The 26875-nt window shown below is 48.6% G+C and overlaps 2 protein-coding genes across 3 annotated transcripts in view; one reads left to right on the forward strand and one right to left on the reverse strand.

Moving 5' to 3' along the window:
- The window catches only part of FAM13C (family with sequence similarity 13 member C), an 866698-nt gene extending 852355 nt beyond the window's left edge, over nucleotides 1-14343 (forward strand). For both annotated transcript variants that reach the window (XM_086922448.1, XM_086922449.1), the window contains exon 14: nucleotides 13091-14343. In XM_086922448.1, the coding sequence (XP_086778574.1) occupies nucleotides 13091-13214 (124 nt within the window). In that variant the 3' untranslated portion in view covers nucleotides 13215-14343. The remainder of the gene's footprint in view (nucleotides 1-13090) is intronic.
- PHYHIPL (phytanoyl-CoA 2-hydroxylase interacting protein like) overlaps nucleotides 14146-26875 on the reverse strand; it is a 372453-nt gene continuing 359723 nt past the window's right edge. Inside the window, exon 5 of the mRNA XM_086922450.1 lies at nucleotides 14146-15384. Coding sequence (XP_086778576.1) covers nucleotides 14850-15384 — 535 coding nt within the window. The 3' untranslated portion in view covers nucleotides 14146-14849. The remainder of the gene's footprint in view (nucleotides 15385-26875) is intronic.

Genomic DNA, 26875 nt, shown 5'->3' on the forward strand with positions numbered 1-26875 from the left:
AAAATAATGGTGGGGCGCTACGGCCAACAGCCAATTAGGTCAAGGGAGCCACGGGTCAAAAAAGTTTGGGAACCACTGCTTTAGCGCAATAATGACAGGGAAAACTAGAGACTAGAGCTCTTGTTCTTTATGTTGCATATGTGTGAACTGAGTGACCATATGCCGTCTAGCAGAATTCCTAAGTATTTGAACTGATTATTGGGCTGGAGGCTGGTGCCCTTGAGCGGCCATCAGTGGTTATAGTTTGGCTTTTGGCTACATACAACCGTTTTTTTCTTTGCTTGATTGATTTTCAGCATGTTTGTCTGACTGATTGTCCGCGTATAGCAGATGTGATATACTTTGACCTCCTAGCTTAGGCGGGTGGCAATTTTTTCATCAAATTGCGGTGATATGTCCGCTATATATACGCTATTTTTAAGTTAAATAGCAGGGGCGTCAGCATGCAACCTTGCTTCAGTCCAGAGCTCGTGGGGATCTTCCTTGAGATGCAAGAGCAGTCTTCTAATTTAATTCAAACCCAGGTATTGGAGTACAGCTGTATTATTGCTCTCAGTAGGTCTGGCAACTGCCAATCCTGCAGTGTACGCCAAAGGAATTCTGTTGAAGGCGCTTTGAAGTCCACAAAGCAGGAATAGGGCGCCCTTTTGCCTTTCGAGTGCTTTGTCACACATGAGGGCCAGAGACATCAGATGCGAGGAGTACCACACATGTCCCTAAAGCCACATTGATTTTTGGGCATGATCTGGTGAAGTTCTGCCCAAGCTTTAAGTAGTAGCAGGCTGGTGTGCAGTTTGACGTTGTTGTCAATTAAAGCAATGAGGCGATAATGGCTAGGGTTGGATTTCACACCCCCTTTAAAATTGGTTGGATTATAGATCCTCTCCATGATTCTAAAATTGAGTCTTTTGCCAGGCAATAGTCAAACAGAGGAGTTGACCAGAAAGCTGGGTTGGATGAGAGGAAATTAGTGGGTAGCCCGTTAGGGCTATGAGCTTAGTCTGTGTGCAGCAATGCCAGTTTGTGTATGTAGCGTTCCTCTAGACTACTACAGGCTTCACAAGGTTTGAAGACATTTTGCTGGCCTTTTAAGCCACAGATCGGGTGCTATGGATGACCGTCGGGCTGCTGGAATGAGTATTTGGCCCCTGATGAAAAGTAGGCCAACAAAAAAACAACCCACTCCGATACTGGAATGTTGGCGTTGGTGCCCCTCCTGCTTCCAATTGTGGCTTGATTGATCAGTGACCAAAGTTTTCTTGGGTTCCTTCCCTTGCTGGCTGCTAACAGTTAAAGCCAGAAGTCCTAATTTATTTCCCTTTTGACCTGCCAACTTGCTCTCCTGAATAAGGATCTTGCTACGTTCAGACTGTTCCCTGCGGCCATAGAGAAGGGTTGCTTAATAACAGCTCGCAGGTTGCGATTGACACTGATTTTTAAGAACTTCAGATCTTCTGTTAGTTTACGTTTGAAAGAGGGCATGTCACGCATCTTTGCCTGTGGTGGAGGTTTGACTAAGAGTTCCTGCATGATTTGTTCAATTAGGAGAGACCACTGTCTAATAGGAGAGTTGTTTTGGGCTTTGACATCGACGAGTTGGGCTCTAATCCATGGCATTGCATCCTGGCTAATTTTGTCGTCCCGTTTCAAGCGTTTTAGCTTTTCTGCCCGCACCCCGGTGCTGGTGGGCAGTGTGGCCTCCAATCTTAAGGGGCTGAAGGAGAACAGTGTCTATACTTCCCTATCTTGTGTCAAAGCCATATAGATGTGTAGTGAGACACCTGCTACCTTCGCACAACAATACAGTTAATCCCTAAGCATTCTGGCATGCAACTAGGTTATGAGAAGTAGAATGCTTTCCCACCATGAGTAACAGCCACAACATCCAACTCTGATGGCTTCTTTCTACAACATCAAACTAGCTTATTAATTTAGAAGCAAGCATAGCTTCTATTTGCAACACCTGATAGCCGGCAATGTTGAAACCACATTCAGTTATGCACATAATAAGATACAGTCTATTTTAGGGCATACCTATTGTAAATTGTAACTCAAGCATGTTTACCTGATTCATCATTTCTGGAAGAGCTAGTGCACAAAAAGCCCTGGACTCTGCACCCACATCTGGTAGCTTCCACAGCCAAGATAGTGGACGCAATTCCCTAACGCTGGATCTACTTACCGACCATCGTCATTCATCTGCACCAGCTGTGCAATTGAAGGGATGGCCAGCCAAGAAAATGGTTGCCTACTCGTGGCGGCTCACCTGGCAAGGCGCTAGCACCAAGTTTGCGGCAGTCGAGAGACAAAAACAGCATGTCTCGTGTGACGGCCAAAATCAAGATGGCAGCCTACCACCCTTGAGAAGGGCTGACTCCCACGTAGCAGTTTGTGAGGAGGTGACGGAGGAGACCCGACCATGCATTCAACTGAGCTGCGGCACTGCTGGGGTGAGGTGAGAGCTGCGGGAACCCTAGACTGGCAGTACAGCGTGGACCCCCACGTCTGGGCCCAGCGAGTGTGCTCTTATCCACCGCCATTGAGATGATTAGCCGCGAGCAGAGCCCGGACAACAAGAGAGGACCGCGGGGAGGCCTGTGTTGGCCAGCAGAGGACACCCTCCTTGCAAACAGCTGCGCTCTTGGGGTACCTACATCCGGTGCATGCCGACCCTGGTGCGGCGCCCTGGTGAAGGCTACTGACAAACGGTCCCTGACAGTGCAGGTGGGAGAAGATTTCAAGCGGACAGGGGGTGCAGAACTTAAAGACTCCCCACACAGCTCTACACCATAGCAACCAGTTGGGGCCTGGGAGGCAGACCCGCGGCATGTGCTACAGCAGAAAGACCCGTATTCACCGCTGTAACGAGCGCTTGCCTGCGCTGCCATGTTGTGACTCTATATATACCTGCATCTCAGGAGGATGGCCTTGCCCACACTGGCGCCGCAGTCAGGCCACGTGCAATCAAGCTACCACTGACAATCTGCCACTGTGAAGGAACATGCTAGACACTTGCCCAATCGTACTCCCCCCGAAACAGCAGGTTGGAGGCAGTCAAAACAGACACGAGATACTGATCTCTCCAGGCTCCCCGAGTGACTTGCATCAGTGCTGCTGATGAGGCTCAGGGGGTAGGCCTACAGCATGCCCTGCCATGGGCGGTCTCCATTGAAAGTTGATCCTGTTCACCTGGGCTCACCTTGCTGGAGGCCCTGAGATCCCTGATGGCCCACGAGTGGGCCCTGGACCCTGACAGTGGAAGGAGCTAGATAGCACCATCCAAAGCTTCTGCCCTGCACTTGGAACTGAAGGCTGGCCACCCCAGTGAGGCTACCCTAAGCCCTTCCGAGCTGGGACTCGACTGATGCCACAAGCACGAGCCACAAGACGTTGGCTGGGAAGGTCCCCCATGTAGCTCAACGATCTTGCAGCCCTGGGCAAAGCACCGAGGTGCGCACCACTAATCCTGCCTGAACATCTCCTCCAGGTATGTTGTGCCTGGATGACACGCTATCTGCGTGATTTGCGCTCGGCCCGCTGGGTCCCCCCTCCCCCTAAACACCACTACATGCCGGGGTACCCCATTGTCATGGGAAGACTTAGATCCGCCACATCGGCCCAGCCGCCGACCTCCATGGCTCCACCCTCTACAATTGCCAGTACCCCACAAGAAGTAGACAGGCCTTCCACTTCTACATCAGACAAACTGGATAAGATTTTGGCAGCCATTGAAAATACTCAAATCACAATGGAGGCCAGGTTAGGATCCCTCGCTACGACCTCCCCCTCCTCAGAGACGACCACCATAAACTCATGGACAAAGTCACACACAGAGAGAAAACCCTGTCCGTTCTACAACCTCTCACAAAGGACAACCGAGCCGTGATCTGGGATTTACAGAACTACTGGAAATCAGAGCAGATGGCTTAGAGGACGTTCCCACAGGAGCAATATTTGAATCCTGGGACTTCCGGAGGAAATGGAGGGCACTGACCCTATCACCTACTTGGAGACCTGGTCCAAGACCTTTATCCCAGACTCAAAACGTACTTCCTTCTTCTCCCTTGAGAGGGCACACTGCATCCGGGTGAGGCACACACCCATGGGCTCCCGCCCTCGCCCCATGCTAGCGAAATTAGTCCACTTCAAAGACAGAGACACAATACTCCACACTGCGAGACAAAGAGTCACCTCTGATTGGAAGATAAGCACATAATGCTGTTCCCAGATTACACCCGTACTGTCCAGCGCCAGATGTCTTCCCTTTTGGTGGTTAAGCGGCGCGCCTCTTCCAACAGTAGGTACGGTACTCTCTGCTGTTCCCCGCCAGACTTAAGATCATCTCCGGCGACACCACTGTCTTCTTAATTTACCCCAAAGAGGACTGGGCAGACCAACACGGGGGTAAACCAGCAGTGGGACATGTCATTCACCCATCAAACACTCAAGAGTGCATGAAACAGAAAACGAGGTGGGGCATAAACAAAGCCATCTGCTCACATCTCGTCAGCCAGCTCTTCCAACCCGAGCAAATTATTGCAGACCGCAGTAAAGCCCTACAGGCTGCAGCCAGCCTGGGCCCTCAATCCCGCAGTCACAGGACGATAAGTGTCTCTCCTGTGACTTCACAGACTGGTATGTGTATAGTAATCATCTGAATCTCTTGCTACTCTTTATGGCGCTACTTAAATGGTGGCCATCTTTCATCATGGCATCTCCTTGGCAGCCCCCTGTTGCTGCTGGCACACAGACCCCAGTACCCTGACACTTCTGCTTGCCTCTTCTTCCAAGATACACTAGTGTATGATAAGTATATCTTGTTTGGGGTACCGCTACTTCCGTGTTATTATGGTTTCCCTCCACTACCTTCTTCCTTACAATCCACATACCTAGTTGGGTGGACACATTCTCACAATTGGGGTGCGGGCTACCCACAGTAAACCTGCACCTTACAATGGCCTCCAACCGTAATACCTGATTTCTCACACAAAATATCAGTGGCATGCACACTACCAGGAAGCGCTAAGCTGTCTATTGCTACCCCGGGCAACAGACTCAGGGAGGTTTATTTTGGTGACCGCCGGCTCAACTGGCCTGATCAGGCACTGTAGTACCTGGGAATCCAACTTTATCACACTCCCTTGGATCTCTACAAGGGGCATCTTTGCAGGGCCCTTGCAGGATTCCAATTTCAAATACACTTCTGGCAATCTCTCCCCCTGGCACCTATAGGCAAAGTCGCCTTAGCAAAAATTGTAATTTTACCTTTTCTTCTTTATTATTTCGCAAACCTCCCGATCATACCAGCCATCTGTCTTCAAGGAACTGGAAACACTCCTCGGTACGCTCATATTAGGATCTGGGTGCCAATGTGTTACTCTGGTTAAGCTGCAGTTACCGGCGGATCAAGGAGGCCCAGGCCCCTTCCTTTGAGGCATACTTCCTGGCTGCATAGCTCCAGTGGCTGTCCTGCTAGACAACCAGGTACTATCTTAATGAAGTTTGCACAGCCCTTACGAACCTTCCCATATCCACGCTCTGACATCTGCTCCTAATCCAGGGGTGCAGCCTGCCTCCACCTGGCCCTTCCAGGTGTCGGTGGTGAGAATTTGTATGGCCAGGATACACTGAATTTCTCAGGGGACCTCGCTCTACACTCAGTTTCTGCCTCTGATCGGATGTCCCGGGGTCAGAAACATTACACTACCAGGACACTGTGGGACTAGGCAGATCACTCGCTCAATTCGGTGGGTGACCTCTTTGCTGGGGGACAACTCCTTCCCTTTAATCGGCTGGTCAAGGCAAGCGATCTTCCTCTGGGATAGTTTCTACTCCACGGACAGCTCGCTCACAACTGCCATACACTCTGGGACTTTGCAGGAGGTACCCCGCAACACACCTAGTGCCTCAGACCATATTAGCCATGGGCCCAGGCAGCCACCGGATCACATGACTGTACAAAGCCATCCGCGAGCTGAAAGTCGGCCCTCTCTCCACACTACGGCAAGAATGGGAGGATGAGTTTGGGAGGGTGCTTCACAATAAAGAATGGGAACAGGCGCTTGAGTTCCCGAAGGTGGTCTCCCGTAACTAGCGTTTTAGGAACATTCAATTATTCCACTTGCACAGGGCTTACTTAACCCCATCTCCACTTCATCGCTACTTCCCAGGCATGCTATTTGTATGACCCCAATGTCAGACCACAGACACAACACTAATTAATTTTCTGTTTTAGTGTCTCGCTCTCCAGGGTTACTGACATACCCTTCACAAAACACTAAGGGAGGTCACGGGGCTACCTGATATCTACACGTGGGAGACCTGCTCTCTGGGAATATCAAACCGTAGGAAGCAGCATAAAGTACAGACACAATTTACTGCCCTGGCCCTGCTCCTAAATACATGATCACAATGCAATTAGATGCAGAAGAGGAGGATGCCCTCTAGTACATGGAAGTCCGCTGATGGCCTAAATATCCACTATGGGCAGCGCTGCTCATGCACTTCCGACAAGTGGCTGGCAATGACGATGTCCCTTCATGAAGACGATAGCTCTCCTACTCATGCATGCGTGTCCTCCACTCTGGCCTGAGACTTCCATTCACAACTCCTATCACCCCTCAATCTCTCCACATACAGAGACCCCACCAATGCTCGAGTGTATGGCTCGGGAGACAAAAATGGGAAGCTCCTCCACCGCCTCGCCACCTACCCTATGGCCAACCGTATCATACCCGAAATGGCAGACGCAGATGGAACGCTCCACCGAGCCCCGGTAGCGGTGGCCCAATGCTTTGCCTCCTACTATGCTTCTCTCTACTCGGTGCGGTCGCCTGGTCTTTCTCTCTCTGACCTCCTCCAACTGGAGGAGTTCCCTCTTCCATGCCTAAGCGCCTCCGACGCGACTGCGTTGGATCTTCCACTCACCCCTGCGGAGGTGTCTAACGCCATTTTGCGCCTAGCCTAGCAGGACTCCTGGGCGAGGCGGACTCCCTCTGGAGTTTTATTCGTCCCATCGTGATATCCTGCTTCCACCTCTCGTAGTGATGTACAAGGAAGAGGCGGAGCGCGGCTCATTTCGCCCGGAGACAGATCTTGCTACCATCATAGTGATCCCTAAGTCCCAGCCCCCCCTCGCAGCGCTGCTCGGACTACCGTTCCATTTCGTTCATCAATACGGAGCTCAAGATCTTCGCTTCCGTATTGGCCAATCGCTTACGGCCGCATTTAGCCCAGCTTGTCTACCCTGACCAATGCGGCTTTATGCCTCTCCAAGGGACTAGACACGGTCTCGGACACCTTCCCCTTGCCCTTGCGAACAGACACCTGCTGACTTCATACTTGTCCCTTCTCCTTATTGATTTTGAGAAGGCTTTCGACTCAGTTGACTGGAGCTACTTGGATGCGGTGTTGGACCAGATGGGCTTTGGCACTCCTTTCCGCAATCTGGTGCGACTACTCTATCACCGTCCCCGGACACAGGTCCTCGTTAATGGCGCGCTATCCCGCCCCTTCCCCATTGGACGGGGTGCGCAGCAGGGCTGCCCCCTTTCCCCGATCCTTTTTGCTCAGGCAATGGAGCTTTTCGCTTGCCTTGTCCGCAATGACCACTCCCTGACTGGCTGGACGTGGCCCGGCCTAGCGGAGGATAAAATTGCGTTATACGCTGATGACATGCTATTGTTCCTGGCTGACCCTGCCCGATCGGGACCTCGCTGCCTTCGGGCGCAGGCCATTTTTGAACAAGTTTCCGGCCTGCGGCTTAACCCGTCCAAGTCCGTCCTTGTTCCCTTACACTTATCACGCGAGTGCTTCGACTGGCAGTCGTCAATTCCGCTTCAGCAGGTGTCTTTCAAGTACTTGGGGATTTGGATCTCCCTTCTTTCTGACCTCGCATGGGAGCTCAATATCCCACCGCTGGTTAAGCGGATCCGCGCCAACCTCCTTAAATAGCGCACGCTGCCCCTGAACCCTCTAGGCAGGATTGCCCTATACAAAATAATGATCCAACCCCGTTTTTGTACATGCTCCAGAACACACACCTCTCTTTGATAGATCTTGGGTCCGGTAGGGATGGCATGGCCACTAAATTCCTTGGGGGGGGTTAGAGGTCCAGGCTGGACCTGGCTCAATGCCGAATCCCACCTTTTGACAGAGGTCTCGGAATTACCAACCACTACCTCTACTACTTAGCGACATGTCTACTCACAATCCACGACTGGTTTATTGGCCGCTGGTCTGACCTGGCGTATCACTTTGAACTTCACATCTTGGGCTTCTCCTCTATCCAGGGGATGCTTTATGGGGCCACGGTTCCTCGAGCTCTCCCCGAGGTTACGCACGGAGCATTCCTGGCTTGGCATGCATCATTCCGTCATACTCAATGGGCAGGCAGGCTGACTCGCTACACTCCCTTGTGGTGTGGCACCAGGCTTTGTTAAGTTGCCCCCCTGTCAGGGTTCTGGCAATGGGATCTCATTGGGGTAACCTCACTGGGTGACGTCTGGAGCGGTACTCCTATCCGATCCTTTCAAGACTTACAGGCTAGACACTCCCTCCATCCCTCTCAATTATTTCGCTACTTACAGTTGCGCCACGCCCTTCACTCCCACATTCCAGACAGCACGTCCCTGCCTGAATATAGCCCGTCCGAGGCACAAGTTCTGACTGGGGATTTGGGGAAGAGTGGAGTCTCTCTGATCTACTGCTCACTCACCAACAATACCCCTAACTCCCTTTCTCTGCTCCGAGAGAGGTGGGAGGGCTGGCTTGGGGCTATGGAGGATGAGGATTGGAGGGAGGCCCTGATGGACCCTAGGACGACTGCGATATCGGCAATGCTCCGCCTGGTCCAAGTCTATTTTCTGCCGCCACGTATCTTACACTCCTGCGTCTCCACCGCGCTGGGCTTCGGCCTGATGCCCACTGCCCCCGCTGCTCCCGCCACCCTGACTTCTATCATATGGTGTGGTTATGTACTGAGATTCAGGGGTATTGGGAATCTTTAACGCAAGACCTGACAGGGGTCGTGGGCTGGGAGGTGCCTCTTGATCCTATACGTGTTGTGCTGGGCGTCACCGACGGATTGGGACGGCTCCAGGGCTGAGAATCTCTTCCTCAATACTGCGTTGGTGGTGCCAAGAAGGACATTGCTGCTCACTGGCTGGACACTGCCCCTCCCACTCTAGGACACTGGCGCCGGGGGGGGGGGTTGGTGCGCTGCGCAGGAGCAGGCTCTATATGTAGCCAGGGGGTGTCCCAAGAAATTTTGCCGCATTTGGGGCAAATGGGTCAGGGTACTCGACGACTGAGATGGTGTGGTCCGCTCCTCAGGTGCACGTGGATACGCTATTCCTGATTTCCTTATGTTGCCTTGATGTCACTGCGATGGGTTTTTCTCCATATTCTGACAATGTACAATGTAGCTCTGAATGGTGCTGTTTGTTGTTAAATCCAAAACTCAAAAAAATTGTCAAAAAAATATTTATTTAAACTAACCAATGCAGGTCTGAAATCATCCTGGAAGCCCCTATTTGAGGCCCAAGTTTGTCATCCCACCTCGTCTGAGGGTGTCTGTTCCTGGATCTAGTAGGCACAGCCCCCACTTAGGTATACTCTGTGGCTTATCTGTGGAATTAACTTTCTGACAGTGCCCAGAATCAGACGTAAACGCATTGGTGGGACCTGGTATTCTTTTCTGGGCCCGAAGCTCTGGACGTACTTTCTACCTCCCTCAGGCTTGAGGTTGATTACCTACGGTTCAGGAAACAACTTAAGACCTGGTTGTTCACCTTGGCCTACAATTAGACGTTACTCTGCTTCACTCTTCCCCACTCAGACTCCCCAGCGCCAAGAGACCTGTTGGTGTACGTGCGCTATATAAATACCCACATAACATAACATCTGACAATGGTAGCTATCAGTGTCTAATGAATATTCATTCAACATTTCACAGAACCCGGACCTACACTAATCCCTATGTACTTCCTGGTTTGGTACCCAGCAAGCGTACTTTCTGGCCGGGCCTGTTTCTAAAAGTCCCAGGACACCATAGACCAATGACATCAGGCAACTACATCACGTCTTTCAGAAATCTTCCCACCCCATGTCATGTGGTTTGAGTGTCCTTATCAGTCTGCATGGAGATTAAGGGTTGGCGGGGTAGGTGTAATGCCTCTACGCAGAGTTCAACGGAATTGGAAAAAAACTCCGCTCTGCACCCTCCCTCCTCCCAAAGGAATTATAATGTAAAAAAAGGCACTTAGCTGCCATGGCTTCCTCTTCCTCACCATGGCCGCTCTCCTTCCTCGTCCTTGTCCTTCTTTGGCCCCTACGTTGTACATCTTGCACGTGCGCATGTGCAAGACGTACCACGTAGGGGTTATCAAAGAAGAAGGACGGCGAGGAAGGAGAGTGGCCATGGCAGTTAAGTGCCTATTTTTTTACATTATAATTACTTTGGGAGGGTGGAGGGGCCCGCTAACTCCGCTCCACCATAGATTCAGAGTTTTGCTTAAACTCCGCATTCGCAACGGAATGCGGAGTGGGCAAAACTCTGTAAACACCTCTGGCGAAGCAGCGTTACCCGCATAGGTTTAATGGAGATATGTCTGCCTGAGTTCACAGTGGGCCAGTAAAGTTGGGGGGCGGGTTGGGTGTGTGGGGTTCAGCTCACCTGCTACTGAAAGATACACGAGTATGAGCCTCATTACCATGTGCAAACTTCCTTCACACACAACAGCCTGATACAGCACGGATAAGCAGCAGCTAAACTTCCCTCACAAGCAGAACAGATAAAGTGAGGAAATAAAAAATACGAGCTTACCTGACACAAAGTACTGATATGGCAGGGCCTGCTTACTTGCAGTAAAATTAACTGGGAATGCATGAAACACGATTGCAAACCTGAGCTCATCATAGAGGCAAAGATCCCTCATTCCACGACGGTGCCATTTCCCCCGTTTTAACCGCAAGGCCTAGCAATTGCTGGTGTACTTTGCGAGAATTCAGTGCTGGCCGCTGAGTGCTGTCTGTGCACTATCCACTGCATCACCAACATGAATGCTTTCTAAACCCTGCAGTGGAGGTAGTTCCAAACACAGAGGCTATAAGAACAAATATGCACTTATTTTTAAGTCACCACCATTTTAACAAGGCAGACCTAAGGCTGAGTCCAGCTCCCTCTGAAGTGGCCAGTTACTCTCACAGGTTTTGGAAGTAAAATACCTGGTGCAGTCTCGTACATGTAGTCATCAAATGAGTATTTGCACTGTTATCACAGTGATTATGGATAATACAAATCCAGCAGGCCGCCAGCTCTGAGAATCGATAAGCGATTAGCCCATTATAGGTTTTTATAAAAAACAAGGGTACGCTGTACTCAAAGCCGTGTGAGCAAGCTGGTGGGGGCCTGTCACAACAGCTGCGGGGGTATTGGACGAAGAGACCCTTGAGCAGGAAGCAATGTTGGGGGGTGGATGTCCGACACCGGACTGGAAGGCATGCAGCATCGTGAGCAGGGCTAGACCAGAGTAGGGAAGACTGAGAAACTGGAGAGGAGGAAGAGATCGAGGGAGTGGAAAAAGACTGAGCAAGGAGGGATGGCCTGAGGAACAGGGTGAAACCAGAGAGGAGGGCGGGACCTGGGAGGGAAAAAAATCACAAGCGGGCATGTCTAGAAGGAGTGACCATGTGAGGAGGAGGAAAGAGGACGGATCAGGAGAGGAGGGAGCAGCGGTTGGGTGTGGCCTAAAGGCCACATCAGCCGAACTTGAAGCTGGGGAACCAGGTTCAAGTCTCGGCATTAGCTCAACCATTCTGTGATTCTGGACAAATAACTTAATCTCCCCTGCCTGAAAGTTGACTGTGCCCATCTGTAAGGAAACTGGTGGTCATGTAAAGCACTCTGATAACTTTGGGTTGAGTTTGCGCTTTAGAACACTGCAAAAAAAAAAGAAAAATCTTTTAAAAAGCAATGTTGTGAGGGGGAGTTGGTTGGAGGGCGGCACAGGGAGATTAAGTGGTTGCAAAGCTGAAACACTGACGACAGGTGCAAAAAAAACGTAAACAAAAAAGCAGTGAGGAGTGGGTGGCACGGGGAAATTAAGTGGGGGCAAAGTTTAATAAACACCAAAGATGGGCAAACAGCATGGCAAATGAAGCGGCGACCGCAAGTGTTTCACGAAGCCTTGCACAAAGTAAACAGAATATTTAACATGAGAAGAGGCAGGCCAACCAAAAAAAGTGCTCTCAAAGTATCCTAAATAACCTGAAGAGTAAGAGCACATATAGCAGGGACAGTCCTCATGAGGGGATACAACAGCCCAGAAGTGTGAACTACTAAGCCTAGTCACCAATCAAAAGCCAGCATTTATAAAGGACATGAAAAGGAGCCAATTGAAAAGATGGGCGGTGCTTAAAGCCCATATCATAGAACAGCATGTCTCGAAGAGCCAGCACATGCACTGCCTAGGCGAGACCTAAAAAGTATTTCACTGAGTGTGAATAATGAAAGAATACAAGTCATCTAATCTAATGGATGGTGAAGAGGCTAGGCTCCATAAACAAGAAGAGGAAGGAAAGCCATCAAAGAAGAAGTAAGCAAATAAGCATTACAAGAAAACCAACCAACCGGTGGGCTCTAAGACCACTGTGGGTTTGTTATATGGTCCACAAGTTGATTTCGCCTACAGATAGCTAAAAAAACATCTTGCAGGACTCAAAACTGTATCGACCACTCATGACTCAGGGGATTAAATTATTGCTCAAATGTATGAGGGCGAGCAGGTTGCTGGGCAAGAGAGAACTCTGATATGCCCTAATGTCAGTGAAAAGTGGCTTACAATACTTTGGTTAAGCGAAGATGTTTAAAAAAATACATGTTATTTTTTATATTGTAAATCCTTCCTCTCATAGCTGTAATTAACAGTATGAAATGTATTTGTTTAAAAATAGGCAAACTGCTCAAAACCTCTTTTTTTATGGAGTGGACAATACACTTTATATTGGTGTTTATCTAAATATTTAAATGAATTATGTTATGGTTAGCCTTTTGAAATTCTACTTAAAATATTCTCTGTTTCCTTTTCAGGAGTGCACAAAAAGAAGATCGCATTCCAATGGCTGAGGAATACTGTGAATATAAGCAAATTAAAGCAAAGCTTAGATTATTAGAGGTTCTTATCAACAAACAAGATGTTTCTAAAACTATTTAAAGGATTGTGAATACAAACAATAATCAGTATTGTTAAATGAGACACACATATTAACTTTGAGGTATTTTTGCACATTCTCAGACACATTGATATGCACTTTAATGGAAAGAAAGAAGGGCAACAAGTCGAAAGCAAAAACCACTGTAAATAGGTTTCCCCTTAAAGTGAGGCATAATGACAGACATCATTGGTTTTGATGTCATCAAATTCTTGTCACAGCCAAGGAAAATAAAATTATGTTATAGTTTTTCATACAAACTGTTATTTTTGCATTAACCATTGAATGCCACTTGAATTTGCTTAATATGTTAAGAAGCTTAGTGTAATTTATTACCAAAGCTGATCTCGAAGCACATACCTTACAAAATGTAACATGGATATTTTCTGTTTTCACCAAAGATGATATTAAAGAATGAAGAAAAATTATATTTTATGTTAAGGTTGATTATGACAATAATATTACACAAATGAACACTGAATGTTAATCAAAAAGAAATATTAAATATTTTTACACTAGGATTATATATATTTGTTCTTTACTTTTATCATAAACGTCATTCTAAATGGCCTTGGTATAGACCAGATTTGATGGAAAGATGATGTATTGCATTCTGTTTCTTTGCTAGTTAAAATGGAAAAGTGAATGCATGTATAGAGTATAACGAGCTGCTAAAGTGCCAATTTCCATTCCAGAAAATGACTGCAATTTTTTGTATCTTAAATAATTCTTTATAAATTGTCACTTTACACTCTCATTTGTATTTAAATGTATGTAGTGTGAACGCATGATGTTTTAAATGAGTACACATTTCCCACCATTTAGTAGAAAAGTACAATGGTGACCACTTGAAAATGAACTTTTATTTGTATTGATTCCTTATTTCATTGTACTGAACTGATAATTTTGAATTTCGTAAACATTAGAATAAGCTCCTTCAGTAATTTGCTTTAATTGAAATCATCCTAGTGAGAGGAAAAGATACACAACAATTGAAGTTTACAGTCTACATCTTTGATAAGGGAAGAATGGTTTATGATGTATACAATTGCTGTTCAGAGGTGTTCTATATATTCTAAATGATTGTAAATATTTTATACAACAGTACAAATAAAATATTTTTCTATAATATTTATCATACTGAAACACAGTATTTGTTTCCTTTTAGCTAGTATAAATAACATGTAACACTGTCAAGCAACAAATTGGAAGTGCTGACATTTCTAGGCGTTGAGAATTAATTCATGCTGCAATTACAATTTTTCATGCTGTTCTGGTTTATCCCAATATTTTAGTAGATTAAACTTAATAGCTGCTTAAACTCTCTTAAGCCAGAATCATTTTCATTTTGCAAAAGCAGTCAATATAGATGTTTGTTATGTTTGGCAAAAGACAAAAAATTGCAGCATCTAATTTTAAATGACGGACAGAAACAAACAAGAAAATGTTATAGTAAAGCAGTGGCAACTTCACAAACTTTCGAGTATAAAAGAAAATGTCTAAAATGTTGCTAAGAAGTCTTAAAATCGGTGCTTGCATTTGGTGAAAGCTGCATCTTGCATGCTTCTGAAGAAAATGTCTGATGATAAAACTAGATAACAGATGATCAGTTGCTCCAGGATGGATCAACAAAGGTCTTAGCGTCCAACACTAATGTTGCAGGTTTTGCAACTAGGATCTTTCTTTGCATTCGCAGTCGACAGACTCATTAACTGGTGGCCAATAATTTCTGCAACTTTGCCAATAGAAAGATCAACAGGGTCAGTAAAAATGACTTCCAATATAACATCCTGGGCATGATGATAAACCAGGACACCATCTTCTTCATTGCAGGTCAGGAATTTATTATCATTCATATTCAGAAGTGGAAGGCGTTGCTTGCAGAATTCATCGCCTGGGGATCCCATTGGGGCGATAACGAGAATTACATAATGATAGGCTGTGTACATACAGTATAAGTCTCCAAAGTATAAATTAGTATTCGGATGAAACAGTTTTTCAGCTGGAATCTCAACCCTGTACCTTCCATAAGGTGAATCTTGTGGGGGTTTGCCAGTGTTAAACTCGGTGTTGCAGCTGAAAAAGATGCCTTCCAATTTTCCGCTTATTGGAGAACCATGACTCCCGCTGTTATCCTTGGGTGAAGGTTGCATTACATTTCCATGATGTTGCCTAAAAAATACGACCTTCGTTATTACATTAGGTAAATAACATAAATGAACAGCTCAATGTTTACAGTTCAATGTTTTAAACCACTATTCACATTTTTGGCTAAAAATAAATTAAATACTCTGTAATATGACATCTGCTGAAATTTGTTTTGGTCAATTTTATTTACAGATATAGGCCTTTCAACTAAAAGCCGCCTCGATTCCCAAGTCGAAAGACTAAGGGGGATATGTACAAGGAAGTGGAGGAGAGAGGCGTTAGCATTCCTGGCCTAATGCCTCTCTCTGCCACTTCAGAAACGCAAGGCAGCACCATATTTGCAGTTCAATGTTTTAAACCACTGTTCACATTTTTGGCTATAAAGAAATTAAATACCCTGTAATACGACATCTACTGAAATTTGTTTGGGTCAATTTTATTTAGAGATATAGGCCTTTCACCTAAAAACCGGCTCGATTCCCAGGTGGAAAGACTAAGGGGGCTATGTACAAGGAAGTGGAGGAGAGAGGGGTTAGCCTTCCTGGCTTAATGACTCTCTCCGCCACTTCTGAAACCCAAGGCAGCACCATATTTACAAGAATGTTGTGCAGCCTTGCATTTCTCCCTGCGATGGCAGAAAGTTTAGCAACGCAACTAGAGTGCAAGGGTATCTGCGTGCAGGGGAGGATTGTTTATGTGGTGGGAGGTGTCCAACAATCCTAGAAATGCCATTCTGTCACTTTCATGCATGCTGCCTCATGCAGTACACATAAAAGTGACAAAATTGAATTAAAAAAAAAAAGTTTATGTACAGGGAGGGACACCTTCCTGTACATAAACAAACAATTGCATTTTGATTTTCCCATGTGTGCTGCACAGGGCAGTTCACATGGAAAAAGCAAAAACGAGGAGAAATAATGCATTTCTCCTCGTTTCGCCATCTTAAGACCCGTTTTTACCTCATCTTAATTTTGGTGCTGACTCTTATGTACGCCACCCTTGTACACAGATGGCAGCGTGAAAATGAATGGGTGATTCGGTGGAACGCCCACCGCAACACTCACTGCCCACCCCTTTCACGCTAACCATAGCCTGAAAGGAGGCCTTAGGTCCTTAGGTACAAGGCAGCGTTGCAGCGTTAAACCACTTTAAGTGGCTTAACCTTGCCTTGTACATAAGACGCAGCCCCTATCGCCACCACAACATCACTTTAGGTGATGTTGTGGTGGCGATAGGGGCTTGTACATATGCCCCTAAGAATGCCATAATTGACAAAGTTCTTCAAATATCAGCACAATTCAAATAAACAAAAGAATAATACAATACAAGCTAAGTAAAAGCCAGGAAAGCACAGAAATGTTATTTACACAGTTTATAAATTCATTGATATTTATGTTTAAGCCAGCCCGGTGCCTTTACTGCACCAGTGTATGATAGGAAGGAACATGAGCCATCAATCAGAGAGGGGTCATCCGCTGTTCACAAAGAAAAGCAGGTTGGGTTGAGGGAGGTCAGTGTGGTAGGAAGGTTAAAACGACCATGTTTTCAGAGGGGCGGATGGGCAAGGGGAACACCTTGGCAATGGGAAGTAACAAGGATTCACAACTGGTCAAGGGCAATCTGGGGGGGATGCAGCAAATGGGGTGTGTATGTAGGAACGGAGGGGAGGCTGTTCTGATGTCACTACAAGGAAAACATGCATCAGTAGAGCCAAACAAGCTTTCACTTACAATATAAAATGCCTCTATCATGCACTCAACCACTCATCATCCATGTACTCAGTCATTCATCCTTGCACTCATGCATCTATTCCTTGGAAACATTAATACTTAGCTCAAGGGAGGCAAGACTTATGGTCCGGACATCAATTTAGCGATGCAGCCAACTGTATTACCCATATGTCCTATATTACCCATATGTCCTACATTATTATGCAACATTTCGCGCCTGCAGCACTGCGGTTGTAGGTGGCGAAAAGCCTGTGGGCACAGTGTGGAGCGGAGTGGCGCCACGGGGAGGCACCCACCCAGTTAAAATAAGAAAAAAACGGCAATCACCACGGAGCAAACAACGGCGTCTAGAGTATCAATGTTTGTCCTGCAATGAAATATACGCAAATTGAGTGAGATTGATGAAGTGAATGAAGCCCAGTGATGTGCAATGAGTCAATGGGTAAAACTCCATATGAACTGTATAAGGGTACTAAAGGAAAGGTGAGACTCCATTTACCGTTTATGAGATCAATGGTGTGCAGTTGAATCCCTAGTGAAGTGTAGGAGGGATGTGACGTGTATGTGAGACTATTGCAAAGTGTGTGAGGGCAATGATGTGTTGGTGAGACTCCAGGGAACTCTATAACAGGGCAGTGATGTGCAATGATTCAGACTGCAGTAAAGTGAATTACCGGATTGATGTGCAAGGAGTGACTTGAGCGATCCTCGAGTGAAGTCTATGGGGCCAGTGATGGGAAGGTAAAACTTAATTGAAGTGTATTAGAGCAATAAAGAGCAGGTGAGAATCTAGTAAAGCACTGACAAAGCCAATCACATGCAGACTTGGCATAGGCAACACTACAGGCACACTTGGGTACAGACAACATACCTAGGTATGAATATTAAAAATGCAACTCAAGAGACAACGTGCACACGACACATGTAGGGATAAATACCCTGAAAGACACATCCATAGTCTGCATTTGAGAATACAGATATAACACAAAGATGTATACATTGCCAACACATGCAGTGAGACAGACACAGTATGTATATATATAACATGGACACGCCGCTTGCCAGTAGCCCAGCCGACACACTGTGTGCACCGCGACGTGGGAAGTGTGTTGTTTACTTATGCAGCGCATTTGGGTGACAGCTACGAGCTACTGCGGAGGAGTGAGGGACACGTTAAACTGCAAAACGGCGCCTTCTGAAAAGAACTTTGGTGAGCACTGTTTGGGATTAGGGGCAGACACCGCCCACTGGGAAGTGCAACTGTGCGTTACCTGTCTGCTCTTGGGGAAATCCATGCCGGGTTTTCCTGCATCCCAGTGCTACTGTCACCTGAAGTGCCCCGTCCAATCGTAGCGGGACATTTGAATTTTAAAGAGGGCGGTGAGAACTATTCAAGTTGATCCTCGGCTGCATTGATAAAGTTTGTATTGAACGAAACGCGTCTGCCTGTGCCGAAATAAAAAGGATTTATTTGCAGTTTTCCCTGGAGTCTCGTTGATGGTCGACTCCGTGTCTATGACAGGGGGTGTGGTGTTCATGTATTGGGGTACGGCCATAATCGCCCCTACGACCATCCACTCCACAAGGTGTCCTGCTGTATGTGTGGCAACTTCTGGTGGAACTACAGTGAGGTGGTAACAGCAGGACACGCCGCTTGCCAGTAGCCCAGCCCGACACACTGTGTGCACCGCGACGCGACGTGGGAAGTGTGTTGTTTACTTATGCAGCGCATTTGGGTGACAGCTACGAGCTACTGCGGAGGAGTGAGGGACACGTTAAACTGCAAAACAGCGCCTTCTGAAAAGAACTTTGGTGAGCACTGTTTGGGATTAGGGGCAGACACCGCCCACTGGGGAGTGCAACTGTGCGTTACCTGTCTGCTCTTGGGGAAATCCATGCCGGGTTTTCCTGCATCCCAGTGCTACTGTCACCTGAAGTGCCCCGTCCAATCGTAGCGGGACATTTGACTTTTAAAGAGGGCGGTGAGAACTATTCAAGTTGATCCTCGGCTGCATTGATAAAGTTTGTATTGAACGAAACGCGTCTGCCTGTGCCGAAATAAAAAGGATTTATTTGCAGTTTTCCCTGGAGTCTCGTTGATGGTCGACTCCGTGTCTATGACAGGGGGTGTGGTGTTCATGTATTGGACCACGGACTCCATATAATGTCTTTAACATCAAAGTTTGGTACATTTGCGTCATTCTTTATTGAGGTTTTAAGCATTACAGTACTGCTAGATAATCAAATGTTTTGAAGACAAGTCAATGAATAATTGGTAAAAAAACCCCCTTTGCTTGTTTTTCAAAAAGAAATTTTAATTGTATTTTACAATTATTGTTTTTTGTATTTGAATATTTATAACCAAATCGTGATATGCTATTTTAGCTATATTAATTTTATGGTCTTAAATTACTGATTTTATAAATCATTTTATATATATCGTTTATATTTGATTATCAAGTGTTTTCAGGTTATAAAAGTATTTTACTGATGATTTTACTTATAACCTTGTATTCACACTGTTTTACCATAGTATTACCTCTATGTTCATTATGTCTGTCTTTAGTAATATGCACTTGCACTTTAAATATGGTGAATGCACAACGTAGCGCGTCATGTGATCAAGGGCCAGGGAGGCCCGAAACGTGTCATGGCTAGGTGTGGGGTTTTGGAGCAACTGTAAAGTCCGGATGATTTGTCCGCCTGTACTCCTGAAAAGGAGGGAGTACAGGCGGACAAATCATCAAAACAGGGGCATTGTCCAATGGCAGGCCTCCATTTCGCGAGGCCGGCCAATGGCAGAAGGGGCGTGGTTTCATGCCCCTTCTTTGTTTACAATACTCTCGCCTGCAGCAGCGCATGCGCTGCAACGCAGGCTTCGACCTAAAAAATGCTCTTGCTTGTTAGAAGTGGGGCACAACCGCTTTCACAGAGAGAGAGCTGCATGTTCAGCATCTCCCTCTTTGTAAAAGCAATGGCTGTTCTTGCAGGAGAGGCTCCCCCGCGGTGCCCAACAGTTTTAAATTGGTGTCCTGGGTGGGACGGGAGAATTCACAATAGAGGCAGGGTCCCCAGGACGAAATCGGCCACGGAGGGGAGCTGCGCCACCCTCATTTATTTATTATTTTCTTTAAAAGCCCGGGCCCCGAGGGTTGGAGTCTTTGGGCCTGAAATCAGCCAGGGGAGGGGGGGGTCGCGCGACTCCCCTCCCCTATTCAAAAAAGGAAGGGACCCGTGGGATGGGATTCATGGGGCTGAAATTGGTCCAGGGAAGGGTGGCCATGTGGCCACCACTCTCCCCTAATAAGTGAGAAGAAAAAAAAGCCAGGACAACAAGTCACGGCGGCCCGCCCCCTTTCACCACCACTCTGCAAACACACCTGGTGCATAAGTGGTTGGGGATTGCTGAAAGGTGATCGGAGGTCCGTCCTCTTTCTGCACCACTCTGGTGCACTACTGGTTGAGGGATTTATTCCCCTTGGTTGCTAAGGGTTCTTGCTGACCAGGAACTTATTCTGTTACCTCAGAAAGTTCCACACAGTGGGATTGCCCAGAGGTCTTTTAAGACCACATCCCCTTTCTCCACCACTGTTATGTTATTGATTACTTGTAGAGCGCACAATCACCTGGTAGGTCTCTTGGCCCTAGGTAATGAAAGAGACTAAGATCTTTACTATTTGTAAGCTTTTGTAATCAACCACGTCTTTAGAAGTGGCCTACATTTGGTGTAGACGGAAGCCTGCCTCATTTTAAATGGAAGGGTGTTCCAGATGCGAGGGGCTGCGATAGAGAACCTACGTCCTCCAATACTGAGTTTCTTGTAAGTAGGGGTGACCAAGAAGTGAAGGTGGGTTGACAGTAGTTTTATTGTTGGACAGTATTTTATGATGCGAGCTTCCACGAAACCTGGGCATCTCAAATGCAGCGCCTTGAACACTGTGCAGCAAGCCTTAAATCTGCATTTCTGTGCCACCGGCAGCCAGTGGAAGTCCTTAGTCGTCTGCATGATAGAACCCCCTCTTGGAAGCTGAACTATCATCCTAGCAGCCTGGTTTTGTATTAGCGGAAGTTTGCGCAGGAGGGATTTCAGGAGATCCAGGTAGAGGGAGCTAGCATAGTCCAATCGGGACATAACCAGTGTCGAGATAACTTAGATCAAGGCATCTCTCGTCAGAAATTTCTTAATCTTTTAAATCCAGCGAAGTTGTAAGAAACACGCCAAGGTCACTGCACTGACCTGCTGTTTACAAGATAGATCCTCGTCAATGATCACACCCAGACTTTTTACAGCAGTTTTTGGAGTAGGAGGGGATTCCATCTCCCTAGGCCACCACCCTGGATTCCAACCTACTGTTCTACTCTTAGTGAGGTCTATCTCAGCTTTGTCTGAGTTAGGTTTCAGTTGGAATAGCATGGCGTTTTGGAAGTGCAATCTAGCTGCATTGCTGTAGTTGATCGCAAAAAACAGTTGCACATCGTCTGCGTAGTTGAATATATTTACTTTTATCATCTTGAGGGATCAGACGGTTGGATGTAGATGTTGAATAAGTTAGGGGGGGAGAGGAGACCCCTGGGGCACACCACAGCTCACCTTAACCTCTTCTGAGGAATAAGGAACAATTCACACCAGTTCAATGCTTCGCCCCGTAACCCCGAGGCCCAGGCACAGAGCATGGTCCACCGTGTCAAAGGTCGCGGACAGGTCAAGCAGCACCAACGCCTGGGTGTCCCCCTTATCCACTTCTCTTCGCATTTCATCCAGCACTGATGTAATCACTGCTTCAGTGAAATGTGCATGTCGAAATCCTGCTTGACACTGGTCCAGAAACTCTGACTTCTCTAAGAAGTCGCAGAGATGGTGAGCCACATGGGCTTCCAAGATTTTAGCTAGATAAAGGAAAAGGGACACTGGGTGAAAGTTCTTCAAGTCTGAGGCATCTGCTCGCACTTTCTTCAGGAGTGGAACCAGGACTGACTTTTTACAAGATTTAGGTACCCGACCCGAACTGATGCACAAGTTTCTTACCTTTGGTAACGATATATCTGGAAGAAACAGTAGTTAGTGTTGGATTCCTTACCTTAGAATATCCCCAGGCGTCAGACTGGATCTGGAAAGTTTTACGTAGCAGTACCCCTGCGCGTCGGTAGGCGTCGTCTGCGGCTCCGCGTCCGTCGTCGGGATGACATTGTCGGAGTACTTAGACACCGCCCTCGTGCGCTGATGTCAGTTCTTATACACGGCTTTTCCGTGCCAGAAACGCAGAGCCATGATAAAAACCGACACTGGTGCCATGAAACTAGGGCCCTCAAAGGGAAAAACCTTAACCCTAGATATCGGTTCGCAGAACGGGGATGATGGGTGGGGCAGTAAGGAATCTAACACTAACTACTGTTTCTTACAGATATATCATCACCGAAGGTAAGTAACTTGTGCATCTGAAAGAAACAGGTTAATGTTAGATTCCTTACCTTAGAATAGATACCCCAGTAATACCAACCCCGGTGGTGGGTCTGCGAACCAATGATCACACCAGAAAGTCCTGGAGAACAGAACGGCTGAAAAGCCATCTTTCTGGACTTGGCTGTCCAGGCAGTAGTGTCTAGCGAACGTGTGCAACGAGGCCCACGTAGCTGCCTGACAGATGTCCTGCAAGGGGACTCCCCAACCCAGGGCAGTAGTTACCGTCATGGCCCGAGTGGAATGGGCACGCAGCCCCACAGGAGGCTCCTTTTTAGCCAGTGAATAACAAGCGTTAATGCACAAAACGACCCATCGAGAAATGGTTTGTTTGTGCACTGCCTGTCCCTTCTTAGCGCCCACGTAACCAACATAGTGCTGGTCGTCCACCCAGAATTGGCGTGTGAGGTCCAGATAGAATGAGAGTGCACGTTTTGCGTCCAGACAGTGGAGCCTCTCTTCCTCTTTCGAGGGATGCGGAGGCGGAAAGAAGGTGGGCAATGTGATGGACTGCCAGATGTGAAAGGCTGTAACCACCTTGGGCAGGAAAGAAGGACACATTCTTAAAACAACTTTGTCCGGATGGACAGAAAGAAAAGGTGGCTTAGAAGATAGAGCCTGGAGCTCACTCACTCTCCTGGCAGAGGTGATGGCAACCAGGAATGCAGTCCTAAGAGTAAGAAGACGAAGAGGGCAATTGTGAAGTGGCTTGAAGGGAGCGCACATCAAATAAGTCAGAACAAGGTTTAAGTCCCACTGAGGCATCACGAAAGGAACAGGAGGAAACATGTGAGTGATGCCCTTCAAGAATCTATTTACAACAGGGGACTTGAAAAGAGAAGGCTGATCAGGAAGCCTCAAGAAGGCTGAAATGGCAGAGAGGTAGCCTTTGATAGTGCCCAGAGCAGAGAAGGAAGAAAGAGAAAGAAGAAAGAGGAGAACCTCTGAAAGGGGGACAGAAAGTGGATTCATAGCATTTGCTGTGCACCATGCCACAAATTTGTTCCACCTGCAGGCGTATACCGATTTCGTGGAGGGACGCCTGGCTGCCAGAATGACATCACAGACTTCAGGAGGCAAGTCAAATGGCCTCAACTGCCGCCGCTCAATGTCCACGCATGGAGGTGGATACTGGACAGGTTCGGGTGGAGGACCGTCCCCTGCTGCTGCAACAGAAGGTCCTCTTGAAGAGGCAGACGAATCAGGGGATCGACTGACATGGTGAGTAGCTCGGGATACCAGTATCTTCGTGCCCAGTCCGGAGCCACAAGGATGAATTGGGCACGGTCGCGCCTGATCTTCTTCAGCACTCTGGGCAGAAGTGGTATAGGCGAAAAGCGTACAACAGACTGCAGCTCCACTCGTGACTAAAAGCGTCTCCGAGCGAGTGCCGCCTTGAAAATTCCAACGCGCAGAACTGATGATATTGCGCGTTCTCTTCTGTGGCGAATAGATCTAACCAAGGATCTCTCCACTACTGAAGGATACCTTGTGCCACGTCCGATTTCAGACGCCATTCGTGATCTATCATGCACCGATGGCTGAGTTCGTCCGCCCTGGCGTTCAGGGAACCGGTCAGGTGTTGAACCACCAGGGACACACCCTGGTGTTCCAGCCATTGAAAGAGGTGCAGAGCCTCCTAACAAAGGGTCCACGACCCCACCCTGCCCTGTTTGTTGCTGTACCACATGGCGGTGGTGTTGTCTGCGAACACCTGCACTACACATCCCGGGACAGAGGGAAGGAAGGCTTTCAGTGCAAGTCGGATCGCCCGCAGGTCCAGAAGGTTTATATGGAGCCGGGACACCGCCGGAGACCAGAGGCCTCTGATCTCCCTCTCCCCCATGTGCCCCCCCCATTCCAGGAGGGACGCATCCATCACCACTACGTTCTCCAGTTGGGGTAGGGAGAGAAATCTGCCGCTGACCCAATTGCGGTCCGTGAGCCACCACTGCAACTGTCTTGCAGTGCCCTCTGAGATCAGGACGTGGTCGGACAGGTTGTCCTGATGCTGGGCCCACTGAAACTTCAGGTCCCACTGCAGAGCCCGCGTCTGCCACCTGGCGTGATGCACCAGAAGGATGCAGGAGGCCATCAGCCCCAGAAGTCGCAGTGCCAATCTGACCGAGACTCGGGATAAAGGCTGAAAGATCGGAATCAGAGCCTGAATATCCCAAACCAGCTGTTCGGGAGGATAAACCCGAAACTGCGCCGAATCCAGAAACGCTCCGATGAAGAGGAGCTTCTGAGAGGGGCACATGTGTGACTTCGGCACATTGATGGAGAACCCCAGCAGGTGCAGGAGGTCGGCCGTAGTCTGGAGGTGGCTGACGACTGTCTGGGGCGAGCCCGCCTTCAACAACCAGTTGTCGAGGTAGGGGAAGACTGACACCCCTAATCTGCGCAGATGAGCTGCGACCACCGGCATCACTTTTGTGAACACCCAAGGGGCGCTGGTATGGCCGCAGGGGAGCACGGTAAACTGAAAGTGCGTGTGGCCTACCGTGAACCGCAGGTAACACCGGTGGGCCGGCATGATGGGGATGTGACAATATGCGTCCTGCAAGTCCAATGCTACCATCCAGTCTCCGGGGTCTAGAGCAGCTAAGACCTGAGCCAAAGTCAGCATCTTGAACTTCTCCTTCTGGAAAAAGCCGTTGACCTTCCGCAGGTCCAAGATAGGGCGTAGGTCCCCTTTGCCCTTCTTGGGAACCAGAAAGTAGTGGAAGTAACAGCCACAGCCTACTTCTGGCCCAGAAATGCGCTCAATGGCCCCCTTGGCCAAGAGGGCCGTAACTTCCTCTTGCAGAAGTTGCAAGTGATCCCCCGACACGCGGTGGCACTGCGGTGGAATGGCTGGAGGGGACGCCTCGAAGGGGAGGGAGTAGCCCCTTCGGACGATTTGCAGCACCCACCTGTACGATATGATGGTGCGCCAGTGGAGGAGGTGATGGCGAACCCTGCCCACCACTGGCGTCAAATGGGCCTGAAAGCTCGGACTAGGAAGGCTTTGAGGCGGATGCTGCGGGGGTGGATGTAGACTGGCCTCACTGCTGTCCCCTGGCACCACCACGGCGGTTACCACGTCCGCCACCTCGCTGGATGTTCGTCTGCGGCCCATGGCTGGCAGGACATGAAGGGGCGCCCCTTCCTTGGCCATGAAAGGAGCGAAAGGCAGAAGTTTGCTGGCGCTGGCCCGACAGGCCCAAGGACTTGGCCGTAGCCCTGGAGTCCTTGAAATGCTCAAGCGCACTGTCTGCCTTGTCGCCAAAGAGGCGACGGCCATCAAACGGCATGTCCAAGAGTGAGTTCAGGACATCAGCCGAAAAGTTGGCGGACCACAGCCAGGCCTGGCGGCGAACCGCCACCGTCGTGGAAATCGCCCCGCCCAGCGAGTCCGTGGTATCCAGCACACATCGAATAGAGTACCGTGCTCCATCTCGCCCTTACGCAAGGGCTTGAGCGGGTTTTCCCCGGGCCTCCTCCGGGCAATTTGGCAGCACGTCCGTGATCGTGTCCCCAAGAGAGTGGATAGAACGGCCCAAAAGGCAAGCGGTGTTGACCGACCGCAACCCCAAACTAAGTGAGGAGAACAGCTTCTTACCGAACTGCTCATACCTTTTGGATTCCCGATCAGGTGGAGCAGTCGGGAATGCAGTCTGGGAGTTAGAGGCCTGGATAACCAGGCTCTCAGGGTGGGGTGGGTGGCAGGATGTTAGGGTCGCACGGGGCCGGGCGGTGGCGTCTGGCCACGTTCCGATCTACAGGGGGGCCTCTAGCGGGTATGGTCCAGGTGCCTAACAGAACGTCAGTAAAGGCCTCATTAAACAGCAGTAGAGGCTCCGAAGAGCCTGCCTGCTGTTTATGGACCTCGGTGAGGAGGTTAGTCCTCATGTCCCCGACAAGGGGCTCAAGAGCCAAGGCCTTGGCCGCCCTCGTCAATACCACACTGTAAGCAGCCCCCTCCTCCGTAGCCACGGTAGGAGGGGAGACAAATCCAGTGTCGGGCGAAGTGTCCAGACCACTGGCTTCCACTAGCTCAACTGCCCAGTCCTGATACGACTGGCACTCCCGTGCCAGAGGGTCCTCAGACCCCTCCCAATCCTCCTCGCCTCCCATCTCCTGATAGTCAGGTGCAAAGGATGGGGCCAGATCATAGAAGAATTGCTCTTCTCTCGGCGTCGAATGCGGCGTCGAGCGACGCCGGTCCGATGTCGGATCCGGACCGAGGGAGGGACCGGGGAAGTCGTGGTCCAGGGACGGTGTCGAGGGCGACACCCTGGGGGTTGGCGCCGGCGGAGGGGTCGAAAGGTCGACCAGCTGCGAC

This window comes from Lissotriton vulgaris, chromosome 5, assembly GCF_964263255.1.
Source record: "Lissotriton vulgaris chromosome 5, aLisVul1.2, whole genome shotgun sequence".
Taxonomy (NCBI): Eukaryota; Metazoa; Chordata; class Amphibia; order Caudata; family Salamandridae; genus Lissotriton; species Lissotriton vulgaris.